The sequence below is a fragment of the Acromyrmex echinatior genome, chromosome 11, assembly GCF_024713525.1.
Source record: "Acromyrmex echinatior isolate Ae372 chromosome 11, ASM2471352v2, whole genome shotgun sequence".
Lineage (NCBI taxonomy): Eukaryota > Metazoa > Arthropoda > Insecta > Hymenoptera > Formicidae > Acromyrmex > Acromyrmex echinatior.
Genome location: NC_141862.1, coordinates 10361090 through 10387149, shown reverse-complemented (window position 1 = coordinate 10387149; position 26060 = coordinate 10361090). Strand labels below are relative to the sequence as shown.

At 40.0% G+C, this 26060-nt stretch overlaps 1 protein-coding gene across 8 annotated transcripts in view; it reads left to right on the top strand.

Annotated features, from left to right (window-relative positions):
* LOC105148508 (uncharacterized) overlaps positions 1-26060 on the top strand; it is a 63695-nt gene that overhangs the window by 25069 nt on the left and 12566 nt on the right. For 4 of the 8 annotated variants that reach the window (XM_087411425.1, XM_087411420.1, XM_087411421.1 and 1 more), the window contains 11 exons: positions 5566-5689; positions 16078-16197; positions 17817-17986; positions 18236-18432; positions 18688-18720; positions 19359-19489; positions 19768-19957; positions 20049-20246; positions 20774-22777; positions 22880-22983; positions 23074-23270. In XM_087411425.1, the coding sequence (XP_087267551.1) occupies positions 5566-5689; positions 16078-16197; positions 17817-17986; positions 18236-18432; positions 18688-18720; positions 19359-19489; positions 19768-19957; positions 20049-20246; positions 20774-22777; positions 22880-22983; positions 23074-23270 (3468 nt within the window). Of the gene's footprint in view, positions 1-5565; positions 5690-9459; positions 9553-16077; positions 16198-17816; positions 17987-18235; positions 18433-18687; positions 18721-19358; positions 19490-19767; positions 19958-20048; positions 20247-20773; positions 22778-22879; positions 22984-23073; positions 23271-26060 lie in introns of all 8 variants that reach the window. The other 4 variants (XM_087411424.1, XM_087411426.1, XM_087411427.1 and 1 more) reach the window with 3 other exon arrangements.

Genomic DNA, 26060 nt, shown 5'->3' with positions numbered 1-26060 from the left:
CCTCAGCTTAACGGATCCTGGAAAATCAATTGATGGTTCGTTTAAGTGGCTCTTTGGCATTTTCCGCAATAACCCAGAGAAAACAAGAACGAGACCACTTTCGATTTACTTAATAGCGGCGGCAGCAAAGAGTCCTGTGCTCTTATCAGCTGTGCGTTTAACGTAAGAGAAGTAACACGCGGAATTACGATGGCTCGAGAACCGGCTGATGGGAAACGGATCCCTAGGATCACCTTCGTGATCCATGGAAAATTTCAGTCTGATGAACGATCGTACTTTCGGGGACGGCTGGTACAGGGAAGAAGAGTGAGAAAAGAGAAAAACATCATGGAAGCAAGAAGGAATCGATCGATCGCACGGGCTATCTATGCTCTTACCTCTTCCTTTCCTTCAGCTCTTCTCTTTTGCTGGCTCTCTCTCTCTCTCTCTCTCTCTCTCTCTCTCTCTCTCTCTCTCTCTCTCTTTCTGGAGTAGTGGTCCTAGTCCCTTGAAATCACGTCACGATCATAGACACGTGGTCGAGTATTCTCGTATTAGGAACAAAACGAGGGGATACCATTCAGGGAAGTTAGGACATTTCGGCAGGATTGAGGCGAGTTATTTGCTGTTTGCTCTTGACTAGTGACTCGTGAGACCTTGGTAGTGGATGCAGTCGACCGCTTTGTTGACCCGAAGAATTGACGAGCGGCAATCATCGACAATTCCATTCTGAGAATCGTGTCGGGAGCGGGAAATCAAGCGGCCGCACCGGTCGGCCCAGAGACGGCTTTTATCGGCTCTCCTTGCGTTCTCGTGGGCGGAAAAATCGAAGCATATACCCATCGACGCGTGGGACACGTTATGTGCGCTGGCACTATCGAATGAACGGCTGTTACGTTCGAACCGCCTGTCTAGTTATATAAACATGCGACGTAATAAAGCGCGACAGAAATAAATCGCTGGTATTAATCCTGTTGCGCGTAGGATCATTTGGCAGGGGTGATTGGATATTAAATAAATTTATTGTCGTGAGCGAGTTTAAACATGTTGTTATTGTTTGCGAAACGACGCCGTGTTTATTACTATTGAGATTCTTGAAAAACGAGAGGCGCGATTTCATGAAGTTTTTTAAACTGGCTCAGCTAAGGGACAATTAGTATTCTCTATTATTCATTGATATTAACTTTTTTAATTTGTTTAAGCGTAGTATAGTGTTTAGTTGTAGTCATATAATTGTCATGTATCTCGAGTGAAATAATACTCGCCTGTAAATGCAGCCGTCATTCCAAATGGGTTTAAGACAAATCCTCGGCCGTCCGTAACAAATGCGCTTGTAAGTAAACGCGCGAATAATGCTGTTAGTGCGTTTAAGTTCTGATGAACACATTGTATATATGTCTTGTTTGAGCAGATATACCTACAATAGTTCAATCTGCCATATTCACAATTATGTGGCTCGTGTCCTAATATTATCTTGCTTGACTATCAGTTCTGTTAAATTCATAAATTATACTCAATTTTAGTTATTTTTAGCTACTTCTATAGATTACCATTACTCTTTTCCAATATGTCATTAATTTAATTAAAAGTTGATGAAGTTCACTAACGCATCGGAAGAAAATGTACTAAATTTGTCTCAAGTTTATTCTTTACTAGTGCATACATTAATATGAACATAGTTTGCTTAGAATTTAACACACAGAAATAGATCGATTTATACATTGTTCTTTGATATCAAACAGTGTATACATCTATCATTGGCTTGTATTCCGATATATGCAATATTAAAAATATTAAAAATCGATAGTTCACACTGTTAAATTCAAATTAAATTAATGACAAATTATACTCAATTTGAATTATTTTTGATCATTTTTATGTAAGTTGTGATGACTGCTATTCAATATGTCATTAATTTAACTGAAATGGAGTTAAATAATTTATTTCAAGAGAATGTATCAAATTTGACTCAAACTTAGTTTATTATTTACAAGCGCATACATTGTAATATAGACGTTGTTGTAGAACTACAAGAATAAATTGATTTACATTTTGACATGGAAGTTAAAAATAACAAAATGTTATTTAACTCAAGAAACTGGGTTATCATCGTTCCTTTTGATATTTAATAGTGCACTTTAATATATAAATTTTTTAGTACTGGCACTGCTGGTAATATATCTGAACCCACCATTGTGGGCCAAAGTTTTCTCGATCGTGATCGATATAATCGGGCAGATTGTGAGGCGACGCAGAAGCTGACTGAATTTTCACCGCTACAAGAAAGCTTAAAACTTTCAGTCGTCCTTGCGCGCGGTTCTCCGACGTTACCGTAAACGCGCTTCAACACTCGCTATTTCTCACCAAACTGAAAATCGTTGAATTCTACGCCGCCTCTTGATGTGCGAGTATTTCTGCCGACTGGTGGAGAGTCATTGTGCCGTCGGACGCTTAATTACGCGGGTGTCGTGTCCTATTCGCTCGTCAACTCCACCTTCGTAACTACGATCACCAACTCCCACGACGGTATCGTTGCGCCGGCAATTTTCTTTTTATCGTGAGATTAAGAAGCAAGACCTCATCGAGGTAAGTGCGTGGGACACGGAGGAAATAGTATAAAAGAAAGAGGCACAGAACGAACTATTAGCGGACGCGTCATGCACACGTGGCTAGCGCAGAAACGTGGTTTGATGATGCATTTCTCTGCAGTCTCTTGCTATTTGTCACGTGGAGAAAATAAATCGTCCCACGTGATAATTTCCGGGGAAAGAATGATCGATGCGACAAAATACGATAGGAGCTTAGGATAAAATGGGAAGTGACATGTGCAATTACACATGTTTCATTAATCTGTACTAAAAAAAAGAGTAATAGCTACTAGTGAGTGAAATAATTCCAATCGAATGTTTAAAAAAAAGATAATTGTGCTTTTCCAAATATTTAGTATTACCAAACGATATTATTATGTAATACTTATTGGAATATTTTACTTTTTTTAGAAAAGTAAAATTATTTTTTTATTGCGTTAACCGAAACATTTAATTGGAATTATTTTACTCAACGTTTGGCAGCTATTAGCAATTTTTTCAATGTACCGTGCGCTCTTCTTTTCGAATAAAAAATTATTTTGCTCGATGTATGAAAAAAAAGAGTGATTTTTTTTTCCGTGTCGGCTCTATCAGTAATGAAAGTCGATAAATTGCGTGAAAATTCGTTTTCTCCGTTCTAATATCGTTGAGAAATCATATCCTTCTCTCGATGCTGGATAGAAGCGCATATTGAGCCGTCATAAGTGATAGCGATCGATCGATGGCGCGACCATCTTCTCGCTAGAGACGCGAACGAGTATCTCACTTTCTTATCGTTTTCTATGTGATAGATACGTTAATTAGGCTGGGCTGCGAGAAAAGAGATTGAAACCAGAAAGGTTGAGGCGATTGGTGCGTCACAGTTCCCGTCTCTAACCTAATTCGACTCTCCCCCGCAACAGCACCGTAATAGGGCGGAATTAACTGGAACGAACGACCGCACAGTACTTCTGAACTGCTGTACTTCTTTCTTATTTTAACACCATTAACGGCGAAACTATCCACGGTATCTATGCTTTATCAACGCAAAAAATTTTAACTTTCCTCATAATAATGAAAAATTCATTTGTCGCGCTGTCCATTAAAATTGCGAGTTCTCACGAGGAAATATGTCCGAGAGAAGAATTTACATTTTACACGCGACATTTACGTGACACGAGAAGAAGAAAGATTCGTGCCAGTAGGTGAATATAAATTGATACTCCGATCTCTGTATACTTTCGTGTGTTATGTAACGAACAAAGGGTGAATTTCTGTTGCCATCGATGTTTTCGTACGTCGGCCGATGGATGTTCGCTTTGGTCTTTAATGGTCTATTGATTTCCAAAGGTAAAATGCAACCTACCCCTAATAATAGCCGATTATATCTTAGCATCGCGTCCGACCAATTGAGATCACGAGCCGGAATAATCTTCTGCAATTTCCACTTTCTGCCATTTACGTATCGACTGCAAAAATATCGCATCGTTGCCGTTATTTTCCATGCCAAATGAGGAAAGAATGACCAGGATTACAATATCTCGTTTATAATAATGCCTATTGCTGCGTCAGCGATATTCACTATGAAATTGATGATGCTATGCAGACGTATATGTACAACATAATGCGTTTAAGAGAAAATCAGTTTATCTAGCCAATAGCAGCAGCAAAGTTTTAAGTGACGTAATTTGGCAATGAGAGAGTATCTATTTCAATGTTTTCTTCGCATCATTGAAATTTGGCCACAACTTCTTTTCCGCGCGGATCGTAATTCTCTTCGAATTTTGCGGAACAAACAGATCTATCCGAGACATGGCGCCGCCGCAGGATTTGTATCTTGTTTTCGAGAAAATACTTTTTCGCCGCCAGACATAGTGCAATCCCAGTGTTTTCCTCGTCTCTGTCGATATCGGCTGCGTGGCACGTAAAGCGTGTTTGCAAAGTAAAGTTACCTGCGTTAAATCATCGTCGAAAGTGCGGATAAGTCGGTCGTTCGTTTTTCTCGTGAGTTTAAATTATGCCTTCGTCAACTTGTTAAAGACATTTTACAACTAGGATTGCGAAACTTGGGAATAATTTACGAACTAATCGTCAACCAGCCACAACTTTTTCGATCGAGAAAGTCACATCACGATACATAACAGTTCGATGTATCACCCTGTGATTGGGGAGAAAGTTTTTATTTTTAGAAGGAAAAGATCGCGCAGGAACTCAAATTGATACGGACAAAAGCCCCTCGGGCGTGATTCGTTTGAATTACGATAGTTACAAAGCTTTTAAGCCGCTAAACCATCGATGCTCGAAACTATGTTTTGTTTTACGGTCACGTGTTATGTAAGACAACAAAAAATGTATATAGGTATCGAACTGTGCAGCCGTAGCTACAGTTTCACTCGCAGTCTATTGATTTTGGTCAAGATTTTCTTAGATTTGCCACACTCGGTCCAATTTGCACTCGATTTTTCGTCCGACTACTCGCCAGTATTAAAATGGAAAAGTGCAGTCGAGAGGATTGAATACGTCTTTCCTTCTTTCGGTCGTCTTCGTGCCGGAAGTGCATAAACTGCACGTGCACGTCCGTAAGATACATCATCTCCGCAGTGGTGCAATATCGCATCCGCTCATAGACATAATTCCGTATGCCGTGGAAAGAATACGGCTTTGACGATTACATAAATTACGCGGCTGCTCATATTTATGTAACAATTGCACCTGCTCTCGGGAGTTACGCACTGGCCGGAATACAGAGAGGGAGAGATTATTCCGAGTGAATTATATTTTCCGTGCCGTGGGTAACGTAACGTTGAAGGTACCGTGACTAATGGTCCGTATTAATTAATTCATTATTTCGTGCACGAACGCTGAAGTTACCGCGGCTGGGTGGAGATACGCGGATGTCGCCGCGACGATTTTAACTTTTAGTAACGAGAGTTTATGACCGGGTAGCGCGGTAGTATATTTATCGGGCCTGGAACAAAAGTGGCTCTGCGTTTAAAGGATGGCGTTTACCGATTTTTAGGAGACTACCGGACAGTGGGTCAGTCTCGGCCTGGAACTGGAGCAAAGAGGCAACGAGATCGTCGGCACGAAAAAACCGACGGGCCACTCGCTTCTGATCGACTGCCGGCTGGAGCTGCCATATGGTAAGTGACGACACGATCCCCCTAGATTACAGTAGATGAAAATCGCATGGCTGACGTATGTAATCGTACATATATATATATACGAGATATGGGAATACGTTTGACGTATATCGGTGTCACACATCATGTCGAGTGAACAGAAGATCCGACCTGCGACAGTTGCCGGCGAGAATATTCATGCAAATTCTGATGTTGTAATTTGTCAGCTTTGACGCCATTGATCGATTCGCGCCGTCGCATCTCCGATCTACCGTTCGCCAATTCGCTCCTGATCGCCCCTTCGAACGCCAGCATGACTGCGTTCTGATCGCGCCATGATTTCTGTACGCAAGATTAAGAGAAATTCTGCCACAAATATGCGGCAGTTCGCTCTTTATCGCGTGGTATTCACTGAGCGCGCGATGCGATTGCCAAAAGTCTGCTCGCGGAGGAAAGAAAGGAAAGCTCGAAGCACGAATTCTTCTTTTCAATTTTAACCAACGAATTCTGAATTTAATCTAAGATAAATCTGAATATTCCATGAAAGAGACAGAGATCGAAAAGAATGCGGATTACAGCTAAGGAATATTTGAGAGGCTTTAAGAGCACCAAGTGAAATTTAGAATAGTATAGAAACGCATTGATAATAAAATACGAAATTACGCTAAACGATTCTTTCCGTGTCCCTCGACAAGATCGCAACGTCGAATTTGCGATAGTGAGAGAAAAAAAAGACGCGAAGCCATCAACGAGAGCTGTCGAGTTTCTCCTCGTTGAGCGAACGATAAGACGAAGTTTTAATTGAGTGTGTCTGCGAAACTTGTCGAATTTGCTGTTGGCTCGGCGCCCGCACGTACATTCCGACTTTGTTGTCGTGCTTTACGCAGTTATGTGTCCCGCGAATTGTTTCGATGCTGCAATTCCACACAATAAAAGGTAACCGAGAAATGGCACGTGGGAACTCTCGAAGATACGGAGGGATTTCTGAGCAAATGAAACCAGACTGCGAAGTTACCCTCTCGAAACTCTGAGTGTTTCTCTTCGTTCTACGCGAACGGAATCTAAAATCATTAGCCTGGCCGTGTTTTTTAATCTGAAATCTGAATTAAGAATTCTTGTGGGGCTCACGCGACGAAAAGAGGCGACACGAAGGAAGTAATTATATTGAAGTAAGTCTTATTTTGCATTTTGATGTATATTTTTTTTTCCTTTATAGGCTGGTTAACTTATGGTTAAGCTTAACTTGATTAATTGTTCATTTAATTTAAAGTTATCACTACAAACTACTAGTTTAATGGTTAAAAAAATCACAATTTTTACATTATCCTCAAGTTAAGTAAAGTTAAGTAAGTCTAAACCACAAGTTAATCAAATAATAAAAAAACCGGGCCATGATGTATTGCATATCAATAAAATTATTATCATTAAATTTGACGACAATGACTGAGGTGGCGAGTAAAAATCACATTAGTTATTGGTTGACGATAGACGATTACTTTTCAACAAGTTGGAGCAAAGCAATCAGTGACTGCTTTTCTTTGGTTGGTTAAAAAGTAATCGCTAATTGGCTAATGACAATCACGCAATTGCCAGCGTGATTACTTAACCGTGACAACTTTTGATATCATAAGCTTGAAGAGAATTTCTTTCCAATTTCTTTCAAATTTACGCTTTTGCTGATCCCTTTCTCGCAATCTTCCCTTCGATTCGTTGCTTGCCTCGGCGAGCACCGTCACGGTTTCATACCCGACGAGGTCCTTCCGGATATCGACGCGGCGACCTGCAATTTACCGAGTTTTCGGCGAACTCGTGGCAGCAACAAGTACAACTTTTTCGGGTTTGGCATACATACGCGTATCAGATATATGTAGAACCTTCCATTAATCCCGCTGTTTCCGCGGGACCACGTGGGTCTATGCAATTACCGTGCGGGCCTTTAACCAAGATTGACGTGCTTTCACCTAGTGCCCGGTCGTCGACATGCTCGCGGCGATCAATACGCTATCGACCTTTCGCTACGAAAAGGTCCACGAAAAGGGGGCTAATCGTACGTTACGATTTGCTTGAAGAACGATTTTTGTATCCATACGAATTTACGAGTACACGAAAGCACTTGACATTTTTAATATACGATTCACAGATAAAGCCGTGGACGATAGTAGCGCGCGATAGGCGTGCGGCTTAATCCGTATGCAAATTTTCAAGAATTTATTTCCAGCGGTTGAAACGAGATATTGTTCTCACGTAACAATATCTCGGTTTGAAATCTGACATCGTCGTGAGTGCGCGAGTCTTTTCTTAAACGCCGGCCGAAGCTCAGAAACGCCGCGTACGAATGTTCCGCGTTCCATTAAACGCGCATTTTTTTTTTATTATTTTGCGTCACGCGATTTTACCATGTTGCGAATTAAGAGAAAACGAGGCCGCTGTAATAAACCTCTTTCCTTTACTTATACATGCTGACGTTTCGCGAACGGATTCGCCAGCTCTCACGCCATTTCTTTTTCCGCTTTACATTTTTCCGCTTTACATTTTTCCGCCGCCGTCAACGCTTCCGGTTTTCGATCCGCGCCAACTACGCATCGTTTAATGGATTTTGTACCGCACTGCACGATGTACATTTCTCGTCCGTATAATACTTTTTCTTATTGACTTTCTCTCTGAAAGCGCGTAAAGAGAAAGAAACGCCCTTTTATCTTGTCATGTAGAATGAGGGAAAGAGAAGCTGCTTAAAGAAAAATCAAGAAGATTTCCGCAAAGAGAGATACAGAGAGATACAGAATCGTAATTAAAGTTTATTTGAGGAAAAGGTTGCCCTTTATCGAAGCGTGTAGGCGGTAAGGAAATTTCGAATTCAGAGAATATAATTTAGCTTACTTAGAATATCGAAAGTTGATAATATAATTTATTCGGAAATTGCAGATAATTAGTAACTAACAGCATTAATGTTGCATTTACGTCACTGCGTGAGATGAAACTTTTGGCTTAATTTCTCTTTACTTTTCTCTACTTCCATTTCGATTTGTGGAATTAGTATACGCATATATATAATAAGTATAAACGTAGTATATCATATAAACGTAGTTTTACTTGTTTTTAAGCTTTTATTGAAAGAAAATTGCCATATCTGTTGCTACAATTCGATGAGAGAAAGGAAAGAAAAATATTAGTCTTGTGCACTGTTAAAACGCCTTTTCGCGTCTTTTCGATGACTTTTTCTTCTCATTGATTACTTTACGATACTTCTCTCGAGTATATGAGGTGCTTTAGATTCCCTATGCTTTTTCTTTTGTCAATGAACCCTTTGATCAATTTACAGTAATTTTATTAGTACAATAAAAGATTATTTTTTTATTTAATTGGAAGTAGAACTTTAAAAAAATTTTACTAAGAATTAATTATATAATTAATTATAATGATACTCGATATTGAATATCAAAATGTGATAAAGGTGCTCGAGATTTCTACAACAAGTGTAAATTGATGAGGAAAATCAACGGATATAAGAAAGTATTGGTAAAGTACTAGAGTACTTACTTTACATAATAACTGCCAAGTGCAACTTTTAAGAAATCGCTGGAAGAAATTGCAAAGTACACTACCGTACATTATTTCGCTTACCTTTTATAAGCGGCCAAAGATTATAGGCCGCAAGATTATGAAACTAAACTTTTGGAAATTGCAATCGCGCGAGATATCACGCGTTGAAGAGCATAAAAACGATGGACATGATCGCCACTCGAATCATGCACATCCACAACCTTCCGTCTGATCAGTGTCTGACCAATCAGGAAAGCGCGTACAACGAACTGATGGATGGAAAGCCCTGCTAACGAGCAAAACAGCAATGCAGTTGCGAGCAGCCCGGCCCATGTGTGGCTCAGGTACCCTCGTCAAGAGATCCTGATCGTAGGATCATCCTTGATCGCGAGATCTCTATATTTTTGCTTTATCGTTTCGATTTCACCGATCGACCTGCATCCAAGTGCCATGTGATGTACCACTCTCGCCGATCGTGGATTCGCGTCCATCTTCGTGAAATTTAACGATCCCCTTTAACAGCCTCTCGATTAAAGCAGTTAATTACAATTAGCGCGGAAACCAATTCTTCCGGGATGGACCGAGATAAGTGAAATTTTCAATATCGAGCTTTATTACCTAGAGAGATCTCTGGATATTTATTACCTAGAAATATCTCGAGATCGTTCTTAGTACTCTTCTAACATTATAAAAATGCCAATACACATGTAAAAATTCAATTTATTGTGTCGCTATTGTGTTGCCTGATTTTTCTGTTATTCAGAGATGAAGAGCCATCGAATAATTATCTGAAATCTTAATGATCATCGACACGCGGGGATCCACGATCCGCGAGGAATATTTGTTTTATTTGTACGCAATTAGCGTTAACGAACCCTCTTCTTGCTCGTCAGTCACTGCACTAGAAACCACCTATGTCCTCGTTCCAAATTCCTCGGCTTATCTTTCTTCGCGCGCGAGTTGGCCGCGAGTTGGGTAACGACGGGCGTTTGTAATAATTACACGTATCACGAGATACACGGTTCTTTCGGGTGCGAGAAATAGAAGCTCGCCGTGAGTGCTGAAAGACGCGTTTACGAGAGGTCCATTGAATTTTATCTAAGCATATCGCGTCCGCCGGATATCTTTTGTTTTTCGCCAGCCAATGCTCCATTCATGTCCTTGTTTCATTAACTTAAGTGCAGTTACTTTTGAGCTTTACGTAACCCACGTGCGTGTATCGAACGAGAGGGAAACGGAGGTGGGCGGGAGTCACGCGACCAGAGTTGTTCCAGTCGTTAACGGTGGGCTTTGATACGATTTCGTACCTGATTAACCGACTTTAATTACGACGTTGCGGCGACGTGCGTGGCCCTGTTACTGGAAATCTACTAAAAGCCTTTCATCGAAAACCGCGTCGCATTACCGGGAAAACCTCAACGATGCATCACATGACGTATTTTCGTAATTTCCTCTGTCGTTCCTCAAATATTTTTCCGTTTAGCAATACTTCAGTTTATCGTCCCACTCGTTCTCGGACATCGGCGATCGAGAAACAACGCTATAAAACAAGCACAGCATCACCATCCCGAATGATTTCCTCTTCATCACCAGATCACTGCGTGTGAATCTATCATGTGTGAGTTTAGCGAAAAGAGGTAGGATGTTCGATGTTTCTGCTTTCACGTATTCTCTTTGATTGCCCTCGTTCGACGCGCTATTGTTATTCTATTTTACCGGAAAATGAAAATATACGGCCACGCTACTGTCTATGGCAATATTGTTGAAAATGAGATAAAATATTTTCCATACGACGTTCTCAATGAATGTCTAAAAGGTTGATGAAGCAGTCACCGAACGTTACGTGCCTTTAAAACAAGCACTGTGTTTATGAGTGACGCACGTAGTGAAATATTTATTAGTATTAACAGAAGAAGTAGATGAAAAAAATGACAAAGCGATTGCTCAGCCAAGTACAGACGATGACGATTTCCGACGAATTTTAATCGTTACATTTATTTCATAAACATTCATATTCGATTTAACTTCAAAAATAATTTGTTTGAATTATTATATATCTTCAAATATTTGTTTATTGAAATATCGTTCTCTTCTCATTATTTAATCAATTATTTGCCAGCTTCTGTTTCTCTGTTTTGCGTCAGTTTAATATCATTTTAATTAGCTTTGTTATACGCACTGATGGATATTATGATGGTTAACTGCATTATTTCAACATACGAGTACATAACTCGTTTATAATGTGGAGAACCTGAAGAAAGTTGCACAATTGTTTAATTACTTAATTGGGAAGGAGACAAGGCTTCAGATATTTATTACACGCTTGGAAGAAATATTATTGCGGAACACGTCCACCACGACTATTCTATTTATGCAAATTTATTATTGTTATCAGCTCGTACAACTTAAACGTTTCGCTCTTATTAAAATAACTCTTACGTCATAGAAAAATAATTGTAACGTGATTATGTGATGCAATAATCAAGCACTCCGGCGCCTCGTTCTCAGGCGCTGTATTTTTAAGTATTGCATTCGTTCAATTGGTCGATATTAACTTGAATCGACTGAAGACAAAAGAGAACTTTCTCTCTTCAGGTACGACTTCTTTTTTTGTGCACACACACACACACACACACATACACACACACACACACACACACACACACACACACACACACACACACACACACATAACGTATACAAACGTTCATACACAAGTACACTTATTCCTGGAGCACCATCGCACGTGCACGCAGTGGCGCGGCGATAGCACAATAGGGGGTGGGGGGGAGGGGAGGAATGATTTTGAATGAATAAAGATAAGAAAGAGAAAGAGATCAGAGATTCTATTGTTTCGATATGTTTGTTCTTTCAAGTATCGATACATAAAAGAGAGGGTACCTGCAGATACATTAAGCTATGGCTGCGACACTGTAATTAACGACTGTTCGTAGAACACTTGTTCCCCTTTTTCCGCTATTTCTCCGTCTCTCTCTATCTATCTGTCGTAACTATACCTGTATTTTGTAATTAGTTATACGGGAACTGTACTGTGGAATTACTACAACCGTTAATGTCAGAATCACAAACGAACCACAATAGGGGAACAATACTGATATTAGTGGTTAGTACACTGTCCATCGTTACGTACGATTTCATTCGGGTGCGATGACGGGGCCCTTTTATAGTTTAATCTTATTCAAGCATGAGCAAGCATCGTGGAGTGTGTACCTATTCTTTTTCTCGGCGACCGTTCTACAAGTACAATGAAGACATTCACGCGGTATTTCAAGGAAAAGAGTGAGTGAGTGAGTGAGCGAGTGAGAGAGAGAGAGAGAGAGAGAGAGAGAGAGAGAGAGAGAGAGAGAGAGAGAGAGAAAGAGACACTTTGAAAGAACGTCGAGATAAGTTGTCCGTTTGTTCAGTTCAAAGATTCTTTTTGTATGATATGCTAGGATGGTTACACTACATAGATATTCGATATGTAAATTATTACACTTGATGTATAATAATTCTGTCTTTAACTTTTACAAACGCACAGATAACGGATGTATACATTGCTCGAACGCGTTATATAAAAAGTATTCTCCTCTTTATCATTTCTGAATACATAACATTCTTGTTAATATATTACTTTGTAACGTTCAGTGTGCGGAACGCGTATTATACGTGATATATCCGATTTTTCTGCCTACGGCATATCTGAACATTCAGAATGTATGCAAATAGCGGCTGATATTTGTGTGTAGCATACAACAAATAAATAGGACAATTTTCGGCCATCGCAATCGATCTGGTTAATATGCCGATCTAAAATGTATTAATGAAATATTGAACCACGTGCCAGTTATTACTTTTTACTTAATGGTCGTATCATAAAGCTAGAACATTTCTTTATTTAAATTAGTATTGATTAATTAATTTAATTGCCGTTTACAATTAAGCATTTTCAAGAGTCTTAAAAAATCTTGTAAAATGCCATCTCAGCTAGAAATAAATATTGTCACGCATTAATAAACATATATATATATATATATATATATATATATGTTTACAAAATATATAAATATATATATGTAATATATGTATATTAGGCTGATAATTTGAAAGACAATTAATTATTTCGTGATATTTAAATTGGACTAATTTCATGCTTCCGTCCAGTCATGTGGCCGAGCACGAAAAGGTAGACCGGATATACGAGGTTAGAGATAAAAGCGACAAGGGGTGATGAGTAGGACGAAGACGACCTTCCGGAGATTTAACTCGGCAGTAAATCGTCACCTGTGTCGCTTGTCAGTGTATAAGGCGACCCGTATTTAGAATGAAATACAAGAATTCACTTTTGATGTTATTCTAGACAATTCCGTACCTTAAGATTCATGAAATAGTATTGTGGATAATTAATTATTTAGATATATTTATGATGGCAATAATGAATTTCTGTTAAAGTACAAATAAGATGAATAATAAATTTCTAAACATTTAATATTAATTCAACAATATGTATTGCTCTGAATATTTCTAAAATGAATTACTAAAACTATTGAAATTTGTTATAAATAACGTCTTTTTTATTATACTCCATAATTGCATAATGACGGTGAGATGTCAGAGAAGATTTCGAGTATTTCTTCAGATGTTTTATATTGACGTGGAAAATCTTTTCAATCGTTTTACCGGTGGGACATCAAATGCCTATTTCAAGTTAGCTGAAGCGATTCTTTAAGTCGCTAAAGAATCAATAGAATCTGCTTGAGAAGGACGGTAACGTGGTATAATTCCTTCAAGCGCCGAGAGAACACGAAGAGGGTGGAAACTACGGTTTCGGCGCTCCCTATTGTGTAAAATTTATTTCATTTCTTTGAGAATCTACGAGAAGTACGATTGCTTCTCTTCTTCTAGAAGGTCGCTCTGCTATAATTGTGCACGGAATCAAAGACGATCTAAGAGAAATACGCGAATCATATTTTACAATTAACAAAACAATGCATATAATAAGATACATTTAACGGATAAATAATGAAAGGCTGAAAAAGCACATACGAAAGACATTTTGTGTATCAAACTATACAGTACATGAACTCTCATCTCCAATTATATTCGACCGCGATATCGATATCAATGTCCTTAATTTAGCCATTCGGAGGTGAGTGACGTCTAACAAAGGAAGAAGGAAAATAGCGAGGGGAGCAGAAATAGAGGAAGCACTTTCGGAGTGAAGAAGAGAAGATCGCCTTTTGCGATGAGTGTCACGGTTGTCTCTAAAAGTTTGTCAATATACGGGTGGCCAGCTGTTACGCCATTACCAACGTCTACGGTTACGACATTACATTTATTCCGCCGGTCCAGCTGGGAATACGCGACAGCAGGGAGACGTATTGAAAGTGCAAGATATCTTTTTCCAATTCTCGCGTTACGGCACTCAGCTGGATATGCCTTTTTTTTCTCTCTTATTATTTTTTCTTCGTGTTTGCGGAAGAGACGACGGAGTCGGCGCACAAGGCGAGTGAAAGAGCTGCCGGCTGTGGTTGTAGGGTGGATAACGAGGGTCACCGAAGGGGTGGAGATATACTGCTAAGGTTGAGGTAGGATCAAAACTTGCACCGGCAGCGGCTGACAGTTCGCAAAGGAAAGCAGACGGCACTCGCGAGATGACCCGCTCTTCTCTAGGGCTTGACCCTTTTTTTAATTGCAGAAAAGTAAATGGGATATGACACTAGGAATCATGTTTTTTACACAGTGACGGGTTGTATTCAAGTTTCAACAGAAATTACGCAAAGGAGCCGCACTCATAAAGTCTGTAAAGAAACGAGATGCAAAGGATGTGTGCTAAAAATCACGTTATTGCGACATCTAATTATTTCTCAAGCGAAAAGACCTGAGTAATGATCAAGAAGAACATTTTCTTACTTGCATATAATGATTAAAATTGTAAAATGTTACGAGAAAAATAGAAAAGATATTTTATGTTGAAACTATACTTCATTTTAAAGTAAGAGTAGCGATGGTACTTTCTTCCAGACGTCCACCACGTTTTAAGTAGCCGATCGAAATGCTAGTTAAGCAGCAGACTGTCCTTAGAGACCGGGTGGAAAGCATGATGGTGGGACGAGAAACTGATGCACTCAGTGCGCGCGTGTAGTAAACGCCAGAGATGGTCGTCCTTTTCTTTCCTCACCGGGGAGTATCTTCTAACGTTGTCAGAGTAGTAAAATTGTTGGCTGGAATGGAGTAGCTCACGAGGTAGTCGCGTAATAAATCGGTCTGAGCTCTCTGGAAGCGGCGAGTCGCGCGTTGTCGCAGTTTGATAAAGTTTGCAAACCATCCTCGGAGAGTTTGTTGGTTCAATATGTAATTATGATTGAACGCAGAAAGAGAGAGAGAGAGAGAGAGAGAGAGAGAGAGAGAGAGAGAGGGGAAAGGATAACACTGAGAGTTGATATTATTTATACAGAATAATCTGGCGTGGCAGATAGCTCTTTCTAGAGCACTTACCAAGATTCGCGCAATTTCGAGCAATGTGTACACCCGCGTACGACAAACGGACACGTTTCTGATATTTTATTAGAAAAAAAATTAGAAAAAAACAGTAACAAGTACATTTATGTATGGGATTATAAGTGACATTTTGTTAAAATGTAAGTTTTTGTATAGTTGTTTTGATCGCGAGCTTGTTAGATATTATTAGTGAAACATTGTTGTAGACACACGATACATGCAGCAGTTTATGACTTAGTCATCTTTTCTTTTTCACGAGAACTAAGTACGTATCTAAGTAAATTTAGGATGACAAAATCGATTGAAGACGTCAGACTATCGAGACTCGCGATTAACTGTTTCCCTATCGATATCTATCTTTTCGAAAGACGCCGAGAACGCGGATGCGGCCGATCTGCAGAGGAAGCTGGAAATGCTGAACAACATGATGGACCAGGAGGCGCGGGCCGAACAGGCACGAAGGCAGATATTGTACAATATAGGCCACTGTAAGTACAGTCAAGTTACAGTTTAGATGGCTGATATCTTATTCAAATTGCTCTTTACGGCGCGAGAGAAACCAGTCCCCGATCGATTTCGTCTCTGATCCGGCACGCTCGCTCGCGATATGCACGAGGATTGATTTTTCTTTCTTCCGTGGAAATTTAATTCGCGACGACTCCGAGTAATCGAAACGTATTCGTCTTCCGATGTCAGCAAGACTTCCGTGAATGCAAGAAATCGCGTATCGATTTTTTTGATAGAGTAAAAATAATAAAATAAAACTGCATATATTTGATTATTTTTATTTCAATTTTATTCTACGCGTATTTTTCACTGTCTATGAACTTAGCGCGACTGATTTATAATGCATTCGTACTACTTGCAACACTTCTGTATTGTCTTTTACTACCGTTACACCGTTCTTTTTTGTTTCTTCGAGAAGAAATAAACATGATGCGCGAGAAGATCGATTGTCATGCGGTAACGTTGTAATATTTTACATCGCGAGCACTAATTTGCTGCAGCCTACGTCACACGACACTTTCATCCACACGTCGGGTCGTCTGACATACTTGCAGTATTTTTAGAAACCGTGGCTTTCTAGGTCGTTCGCTTGAACGCTACTTCCGAGTAAGTCATAAAACTTTTACGCCCTTGTTTTTCCATGCGAGAAATCAATTTGGTTCCGTGCTGGTTCCTATTTTGCAATTGGCGACCGTACACCGCGTGTTTTACCCACGGAGAGTACGTAGCGTGATATACCCTGGAGAAAACAGGCATATAAGACGCCATTTTCATATGTGTTATCGGCTATCGACGTATCGTCGGTAACTTACCACCCTGTTGTTACACCCTTTCTAGCAACCCCCTTGTCCGTGTAACAGCTATGAGAAGGCATGCAGCAAGCAGACTAGCTCTCTTTCTGTATTAAATAAATCGGTGTCTAGCCTTTTCGTTCTATGTTCTTGCAAACGTTCCATAATACCCTCCGTACGATGATTTGCATTCCTACCGGTCCTAATTTCTGAAAGAAAAGAAGACACACACGAGAGACTTAAAAAATGAGAAAAAAAAACAAAATTGGAACGGTGCCTACATGACGATCAATTTGTCGCATGGCTGTTAACTATACTTATCTTGCTTCCTGCTATTGCACCACTTCAGTTCCCGGATTCTACCAATATCGACCAATTCTGCCTGCAGAAAGTTGCGAAATCGTCACGACGAAGAATTGACTTCACCTCTTTTATTCAGGGAAACTAACGTGAATCGTCAACTCACTATTCTGATGTAAACGTAAATTTTGCAAAGTACGATTTGTGTTCTGATAGGCAGGCCTGAAAAATAGAACTTAGCGGAACTTATTGAAAGAAATAATTTGCATTTCTGCCTGATCAAAGTATGATTTTTATTTTCTTTTTTCAGTTGTGTGCGTTTTGTTTCCTAACATTCATTCAGCCGCAGGAAAAATAAAATGATTTCCGTCAACGTTGCAGAAGCGAGGCGACGATTCCGATATCCCAATGCAAAGTTGTCAGGGCATTATATCAGGCGCTAAAGTCTCTCACTCCAGTTCCTTCGATCATTTTTCCCAATACGTTATAAGTTGTAATCCATCTTTCAGCGGGATACTCGGAGGACTCTGACTACACGTCGGATTTGAATTATCCAGTAGGTGGGCAGGGTGCGAACAGCTCGGCCTCGCAGTTTCGTACGGCGGCTAACCAGTTGGCTACACCTCAAAGGTCCCTCGAAACGTCGAGAGAAAATAGTTACGAGAGAGACGATCATCAGGTATTGATCGACGACAGAAAAGTTCTTGCACAGGAGACTTAAAAACGTATTAGATATCCAAGCTGCTCCTTACGTATTTAGTTATTAAATAACCTTTGACATAACGTTCAATAATGACAACTTATTTAATGATAAAATTTGAAACTAACTGCACTATGTTATTTGAATGATTGACTTTTCTAATCCACTTGTTCCGTCGGCGACATTTTAATTACGCGGTAATAAATTATATGAGAGTAACGTCGCCAGATTCCAGTCACCGTTGGAGGAAGGTTGGCACCTAGTAATTACGGAAGTTACGGAGGTTCAGGCCACAGTCCGAGGTATGACGAGCCATATCCAGAGGATGGTCTACCGCAGCGATACTTACAGACCCAGCAGCATCCTTCAGAGTCTTCCGAGCCACTCTTCTATAATAGTAGACCGAAGCACTACAAGGAATACAGGTACTATAGACGCATTGAGAGGTTGCGAGGAATTCCTAATTAGTATATTCAGCAATACATCAATAAAAAGATATTAGAGCAAAACACATTTTAGTGATTCCTGTAATGATCTATGACGCTGTTTTATGTAAAAGCAAATATATGTAGAGCATTCTTTTACTGTTTACGCGCCAATTGCGCATAGTCCTTATTGTTAAGTTTACATTAATTAAGACGGAAGAAAATCGTTTTATGTTATTTTCTTGCCTGATTCAGACGACGGAAGCACACGTGGGATTACGAGGACAGGTACGAGCGCGACCGCGCGATTTCGTGAGAATTTCAGTGAACCTCTACAGCACACACTCACTCATGCATACGCGATTATCAACTTCATTTATCATGTTTTGTTCTTACCGTGCATATCACGACCGGCACCACTTCGTGCAATTATCGCAATACTAGGTTGGCTTGTGATTGCGTTGCACTCAATTAATCGTATGCAATTGCAAACACATCGATCGTAACAGTGATTACGTCGGGCGAGTCGTTCGTTATAATGTAGGCCACCATCGCCGAGCACTCGTTTTGCCTTAATAACGTACATAGAAAAATAAGAGACTCATGCCTTTAACTGATAGTTTTACATGGCTTATATTTTAGTTGCACATGGCTTTGTCTTTGTAACTTAAAAATAGTTCAAGAATTTTTACGAGAGGAATATATATTACAGAATATACATTATTTAAATTGGAGACATATTAATCTGCAAGTTGAAGCAATGCATTAAATTCACAGGCATTTGCATGGTGCAGTCAATAATCGCAGCTGATCTCTCATTCAAGAAAATCAACTAAAAGTTCTTTATCATGAGTCATCTCATCCTCGGCTCAATTCCTTCGTTTTGATGTAATAAAAAAATTTTGATCGTTATCTCATGCTTTCAGCCAAGACGGCTGGTACAGCGAGGGTACATATGATTATCATGGCACGAGGATCGATGATACGAGAATTTATAGCGATACCGAATATTATTCAAACAACACGACAACTACTACAAGAAGATCGAGAGGAAAAGGTATTAAGCCCCGATTAAATGCATTGTGAATTATTTAATAAAATTTTTAGCATTTTTCTCTACATCTTTCATTTATTCTTTTTCCTCCTTTACCCTTACACTTTACTTTAGGAATCTCAGATTTCTATGCTCAATTATGTGACAATAAAATATGCGTTGAATGCGTCGGCATATTTTTAATTATACTCATTCGCTTTCAATTTTATTGAATATTCATTATCATGTATTGTCAAGAATGTAGACACGTGTATATGACGTTTTTTTGCCTGTTTTCTAAGCAATTCCGTACAGAAGACCGTCTCTGGAGAGACAGATGACTTTATACGACGATCATTCGTATTACGCTGATGGATATAGCAGCGATGGTAGAGTGGGTAAAATGAGCGCCACGTATCCAGAATGTGAAACGGATATTAGGTATAACGAATACTATGACACCATAACGGGATACGTCTATCAGGATGAGAGGTAAGCACCGCGCCAATAAATGCCACAAAGAAAAAACGATGAAATCGTTGGAGGAAAAATTGAATCTTCGTTTCTCTTTCTCTCTTTGCAGATATGGTCAGGACGATGAGGACAGACAGTGGGACAGTGGAGGGAAACGATTCTTGGGAACAAATACATATTATGAAAATAAACGAAACAGAAAGACGCTTCCGCAAAGGCCGGCTTCGAGCATCGGTATACACCGACCGGATTACAGACCCACTGTTACCAGACAGCGTAGTTACGAATCGGAAGAGCTCGATTATAAGTATGTCATTGTAGAATGCTTTATTTTGCTTTAGAATTTTTTTTATTTAATTCTAATTTTATTATAAATAAGCGTTGGGATTTAATCCTTCGGAGCTGATGCCAAAATCTGTAACACAATTACTGACTGTAAGATCTATTTCATTTATGTTAATTAAAAAAAACTAATTTCAGGAGAAACCAAAATGATATAATTATATAAGGTATAAAAGGATTAAGGAATTCTCCAAATATATTTTAATAATAAATATATTTTAATAAGAATAATCCAAATTTGTGCTAATGCGACAGAAAATTGAATTATTTGATATTTTTAACAAAGAGATTTATAATTGAGTGACTCACTGTCAGCTCCAAAGGGGATTAAAACTATAATTATTAAAAATTAAAGAATAAACGAATTAAAATTGGAGGACTAAATTTAAAAGAACGATATCTAAACGCGTACATTAAATAATATACATAATATAATATGACACATAGAATATATTATATATGTAATGATTCTGCTTGATATTCTTTGTAAAGCGGATATAATACTCGTCGCCGGAAGATCTTGCAGCCGCAGCAACGTCCGATGTCGCGGCAGGAGGGCGGCACCGGTAAGAAACTACCTCCGACCCCGACCAAGCCGAGCAACGTGGTGATCAGCCGTAAGCTCGCCTCTCTGCCCGCTACGCCGAGCAGACAACTGCCAAAGACCAGAACGCCCTCCGAGGAGAGCTATTATAAATCCGATTATAACGAGGACTATAATTACGCTTATCGTAGTCAGGACAATCTGCCGCAGGACACATATACGGAGAACATTTACAGTCAGCAGCAGAGTGGCCAGACCGACTCCGCTAACAAAACTCTATATCCCGAGATAAATCAAGATAATCAGTATGATTATACGCAGGTCGATGGCCAATACGGTCAGTCGTATCCAGAGCAACATACGCAAAATAGCTACGAGCAGCCAACGGCGTATGCGCAACAGAACTCGTACAAGGACGAATACCAACAACCTTACGCGCAGCAAAACACTCAGGCGTATCAGGGAACGTATCTGGACACGACATATCCAATTGCCAGCCAGGCGAACGATCACCAGTACGCGAATCAGGCGAAGAATCAGTACGACAAGCCCGACGGTATGGTAATCGAGGACAATTTTCACGAGATGGGCTTTAATCAGAACAACGTTCAGTATCAGCAGTCGGATTACAAACAACAAGATGTATATCAGGAGCAATATGATGATTATGCTACCGTACCGACGAGCGTTTACGATCAAAATAACGTCACGAACACCTTTAATCAGTATCAGCCGCAGCAGTATAACTCTCAGTACAATATTAATACGTCGACCGATTATCAGAAAACTTATCAAGAGACATATAATCAAGTGCCTGTTACATCGCAGGATAATTATCAAGAATCCTATACAAAGCAGCCGCAGGAAGATTTTGTAGATTATCAAACGCCGTACAGTAAACAGAATGACGTGCCTACGACGTATAAAAATAACTATCAGGAAACTTATCAAGATTATCAAGAGTCATATGATGAATATCCAGATTCATATCAAGGATCTTTCGAGGAGCAGCGTTATAAAAATGATTCATCGACAGCGACGGACAGAAGACAGAGTGAAGTGCCTGAGTTATCCGTGACCACGCCACGAGGTCAGACGAGAACGAATGGTTATCCATCGAGTGAATCAGAATATCTCTATCAGTCTCAAGAGAACGAACTCGAGAATAGTTCGAGAAGAAAGAAGATTGGCGGTAAGCGTGAGACCAGCCCGCTTCTCCAGCAGAATACAGACTCGCTCGAGTCGAGAGACGATGAGCTGAAGGACTCGTTCGAGACCGCCGTGAGTTCTGTCGGTAGCAATCAACTTAAGAAGGCATACAGCGAGTATTCGACGGCGGGTGACTCGAGTCCCGCGCCCGCCACTTTGGTGGAGTCTCCTCAAAACATCGCTCAATCACAGGCGACAACGATGGTGAATCATGTGACGGCCAATCACGTAACCACCACTGCGATGGTTCACACCACCACGAACATCGTGAACGGAAAACGACCATTGGCCAGAACAGATTCCTATCAGGAGGATGTTATCGAGGACGAAGACTATCCGGAGATTATTCCCAAGGAAACGCAGAGAAAAGATTCGCATCAGCTTTCTCAATCAACGCTCTCGCAGAAACCGAAACTCACGAGAGGGGACTCTTACGTCTCGGATAACTATACCGAGGACTCTTACAGTCATACAGGATCGTACGCTCAACTGCAAAGAAAGGATTCCTTTTCGTCGACCACTGAAGGATTCAAACCGCCTCTCACCAGGACTGATTCGTATCAGCAGAGAGATCTACGAAGTAGCAATTACGGGCATAATTTTACCGCGCCACAGCCCATTTCCAGAGCGGAGAGCTATCAACGTGGTCACTTCAAGGATCAGGAATCACTAGATCAGAGCGATATCGTTCTGAGCAACACAGTGAACGGTGATTATCAAATGCGGGACGAATCTCTCGAGAGGTACGAAATTATGATTATAAATTGTAATTAATAGTCGAAAATAATATTCTTTCTCTGATATATCAGTTCGGATGTGTAAACGAATTTTTTATTCCTTCAAAGGTACGAACGGGATGAAGAAGCCTTGCATCGTAACTCTCGAGAGGACTCACTGGTCGATCAATACAAAGGGACTCCGCCGTTGTCACATATCGATAGCCCACGTGGTAAGATTAATCGTATTAATTATTAATTAAACAGTACAACATTGTTTAACATTTTCTTGCTAATCAATCGATTGGCTAACTCAATTTCAGGAAGTATAATAAAGCAAGCGTCGTTGGATGAAAGCGTTCAGATGGATACTCCGCCGAGAAGTCCGCCAGAGCCACCAGCCGACGAGGAACTTCTCGGGATGGTCGCACCGGTACCCACGCAATTGAAGGAACGCCCAGAGATGACGGCGAGGCAGAGATGGCATTGGGCGTACAATCAGATCATCATGCAGCTAAACGTATGTAAAATTAAGATAACAAATATATGAAGATGACAGAAACGATAAAAATAATTGCCAAGGAATTCTTTGTTTTAAATTTCGATCATTAAACCGATCACGCCGGGATTCATTAAAACGGCGGTCAACGATCGCAGGGGCGACCTTTGGAAAAATGCGGTGATGTCAGCAGTAACCCGCATTAATCGCAGTCCTTCAATACAATGGCCTTGTCAATCATTACCTTCACGTAACACATCGATTCGTTGCACACGCAGACGAACAGCTACCCGGTTCTCCGGTTTATCGCTCATTTATATGTTAATTGTTCAAGGACGAAAGGTCACTGGCAGTACGTTGATCCCCATCGAATATATTTAACGAGGCTATGAAATAGGGACTCGATCCTATCTATAGTCGGGTATGATTTGCATAAGCTAGTTTTGTCCACATTTAGCAGTCGCTGATGTGCCAATGTGTCATGATGATTGATAGAACGTTGGCGATGTTATCATTAATGCAGCGGCAGACGGACTCTCTATCGATTGGCAGAAAAATGCTTTTCCGCGGCCAGACAAAAACAACGCAGAGCTGACTTGATATACGCGCACATTGGTATATACATAGTATATCGGCTTATATATCAGTTGAAAAATGATTGAACAAATATCTCGCAAATGGCGTGCAGATAAAGAAGTGTGACATGTGACGTTACTTTCCGAGAAGGATGCGACTATAGACGTAATATGGATGAGACGAAACATAGGCATAATATGTCTATGCGATGAAATGTTAAATAATCAAACACTCGCGTGACGCAATCGATGATATCGTTTCGCCGAAATGTTTATTTCAATCGTCTACGAGCTCGTTCTACTTGAAACGAAGCGATGAGTATAAAAGTCACGATATACATGAATTACAGTAGTTTTCTATTGTTTTTTTCCGTGAATTTTATTTCCTGGCCGCAATTCGTGACAGAGACATTTTTTTTTTTTTTTCAATTGCACCGATATTCCACATCGTCCTAATCGATGATCGTTAAACGTTATTACCGTCATATGCCGTATATTGATTTAGGTGCAACGCAAATGTTCAACGATAGAAAGTGATGTCGTTGCGAATTATTGGCGTTTGTTATCGCCTCGACGTCGCCACCTTAAAAATATATCGCTCATCGTCGGATCCGGTGCCAGAGATTAACGCCTGGCTTACACGAAACTTCCATTAACGCAGTCTTGTCGGCTTGAACGAAAGCACCAGAGTACGCACCTGGTGCACTCCTGGGAACCGCAGCAGTCAATATATCGTATATGCTCGAGAAACTTTGGCTTCGCCGGCGGAAAATGTAAATTTGTGCGGAGCCGTGGGTTGGCTGGAAACAGGCAGTTGCCGAAGCGATTGTTTGTTTTGCCGCTTCCACGGCTTAGAAACCATGCCAGGAAGGTTGGTCCCTTTGCGTCATAATTGCCACAATCAACAACTGTTTGAATATAGCTGTCGATTTAAAAAGGAAGAAAATTATGCCCTGCACGAGATTATCGCAAAATCACGTAAAAAAAAAAAAAAAAAATGTGACTTTCCAAAAGAATACAAGAAAGAGAGGGAATAATAAATAAATAAAAATTCGCAGAACCATAAAATTTTTTTAGTTTTAGGCATTATTTTAACGTACAAATCATCACGAGTACAAATTCTTCGCGTATAAGAGCACAATAATTGAATTTGCTACAATTCTTGTGGGACTTAATTATCATCTTCGCGTGGATTTGCGCACATCAGAAGAATTATTCTCAGCGGAATAATCGTCCTACGGGAAACAATTTAGGTGTATATATTGATTTGCTCAGAAATTCGATTCGGCGCGAGGGATCCGATTCCCAAGAATACAATTTTTATATATACGTAACGCACTCCTACACATCAACCGTTTTGATACGCAAAAACATTTTCATCGTGATAAAAATCGAAGATAAATCATTCTATGCATCTCGCGAACGTCGAAGCGAAATATCTTCCGAGTATTTCTCAGTTTCTTCCTCTTTTTCTCTCGCCACGTACAACGAAAAGAAAATGATCGGATTACATTAGGACGGATATTTTAACGGTAGAAGAATTTTTCTGCCGCTCGGGACTGAGTTTCCTCGCTAAAGCGATTTACAAAAGCTCAAGGGTCAGCTACCCGAGCGTACTTTTCTTCCCTTCTTTGTTTCTTATTGATAAAATAGCTTTTACGTGTAGACACGTTCTTGATCGTGACTGTCGATAGTCACTGTCTCCATATTACTACGCACGTCGATGGATTTCTCCGCCACATCGTCGCCGCGTTTTTTATTATTCACGTAAAAATGTAGACTCCTATGCGCTGCCCGCGTACACTTTGCATTTTATTCGAATTCCTTCGCGTCACATGCATTTTACATTCCACCGTCGAAACGCGTCTTGATAAAGCTTCATCTTGCCTCCATTCTATTTTCCATGTACAATTCTTTGCGCTTACGGCATATCATTTGCAAGGAACTTTGTCGGTTTCTCTCAAAATACAATTTGAGCGTATGCAGGTCAACGCAATCCACATATGTGCTTTATATTTAATTTCCTAATTATATATTTTAATTAATTCGTATAATTTAATTAATTAATCACATGCACACGGATATACGTGCACACACGTATTTAAAAAAGTAATTATTTCACGCAGCTCGAGATTCTTAACAAGCTGAAGATGACTCTTCTTTTCAAACGTGTATATGTGTTTTCCTGCGATAGGACCTCATAGGACGTAATCTATGTAGGCCAAGCCGGTAGTCG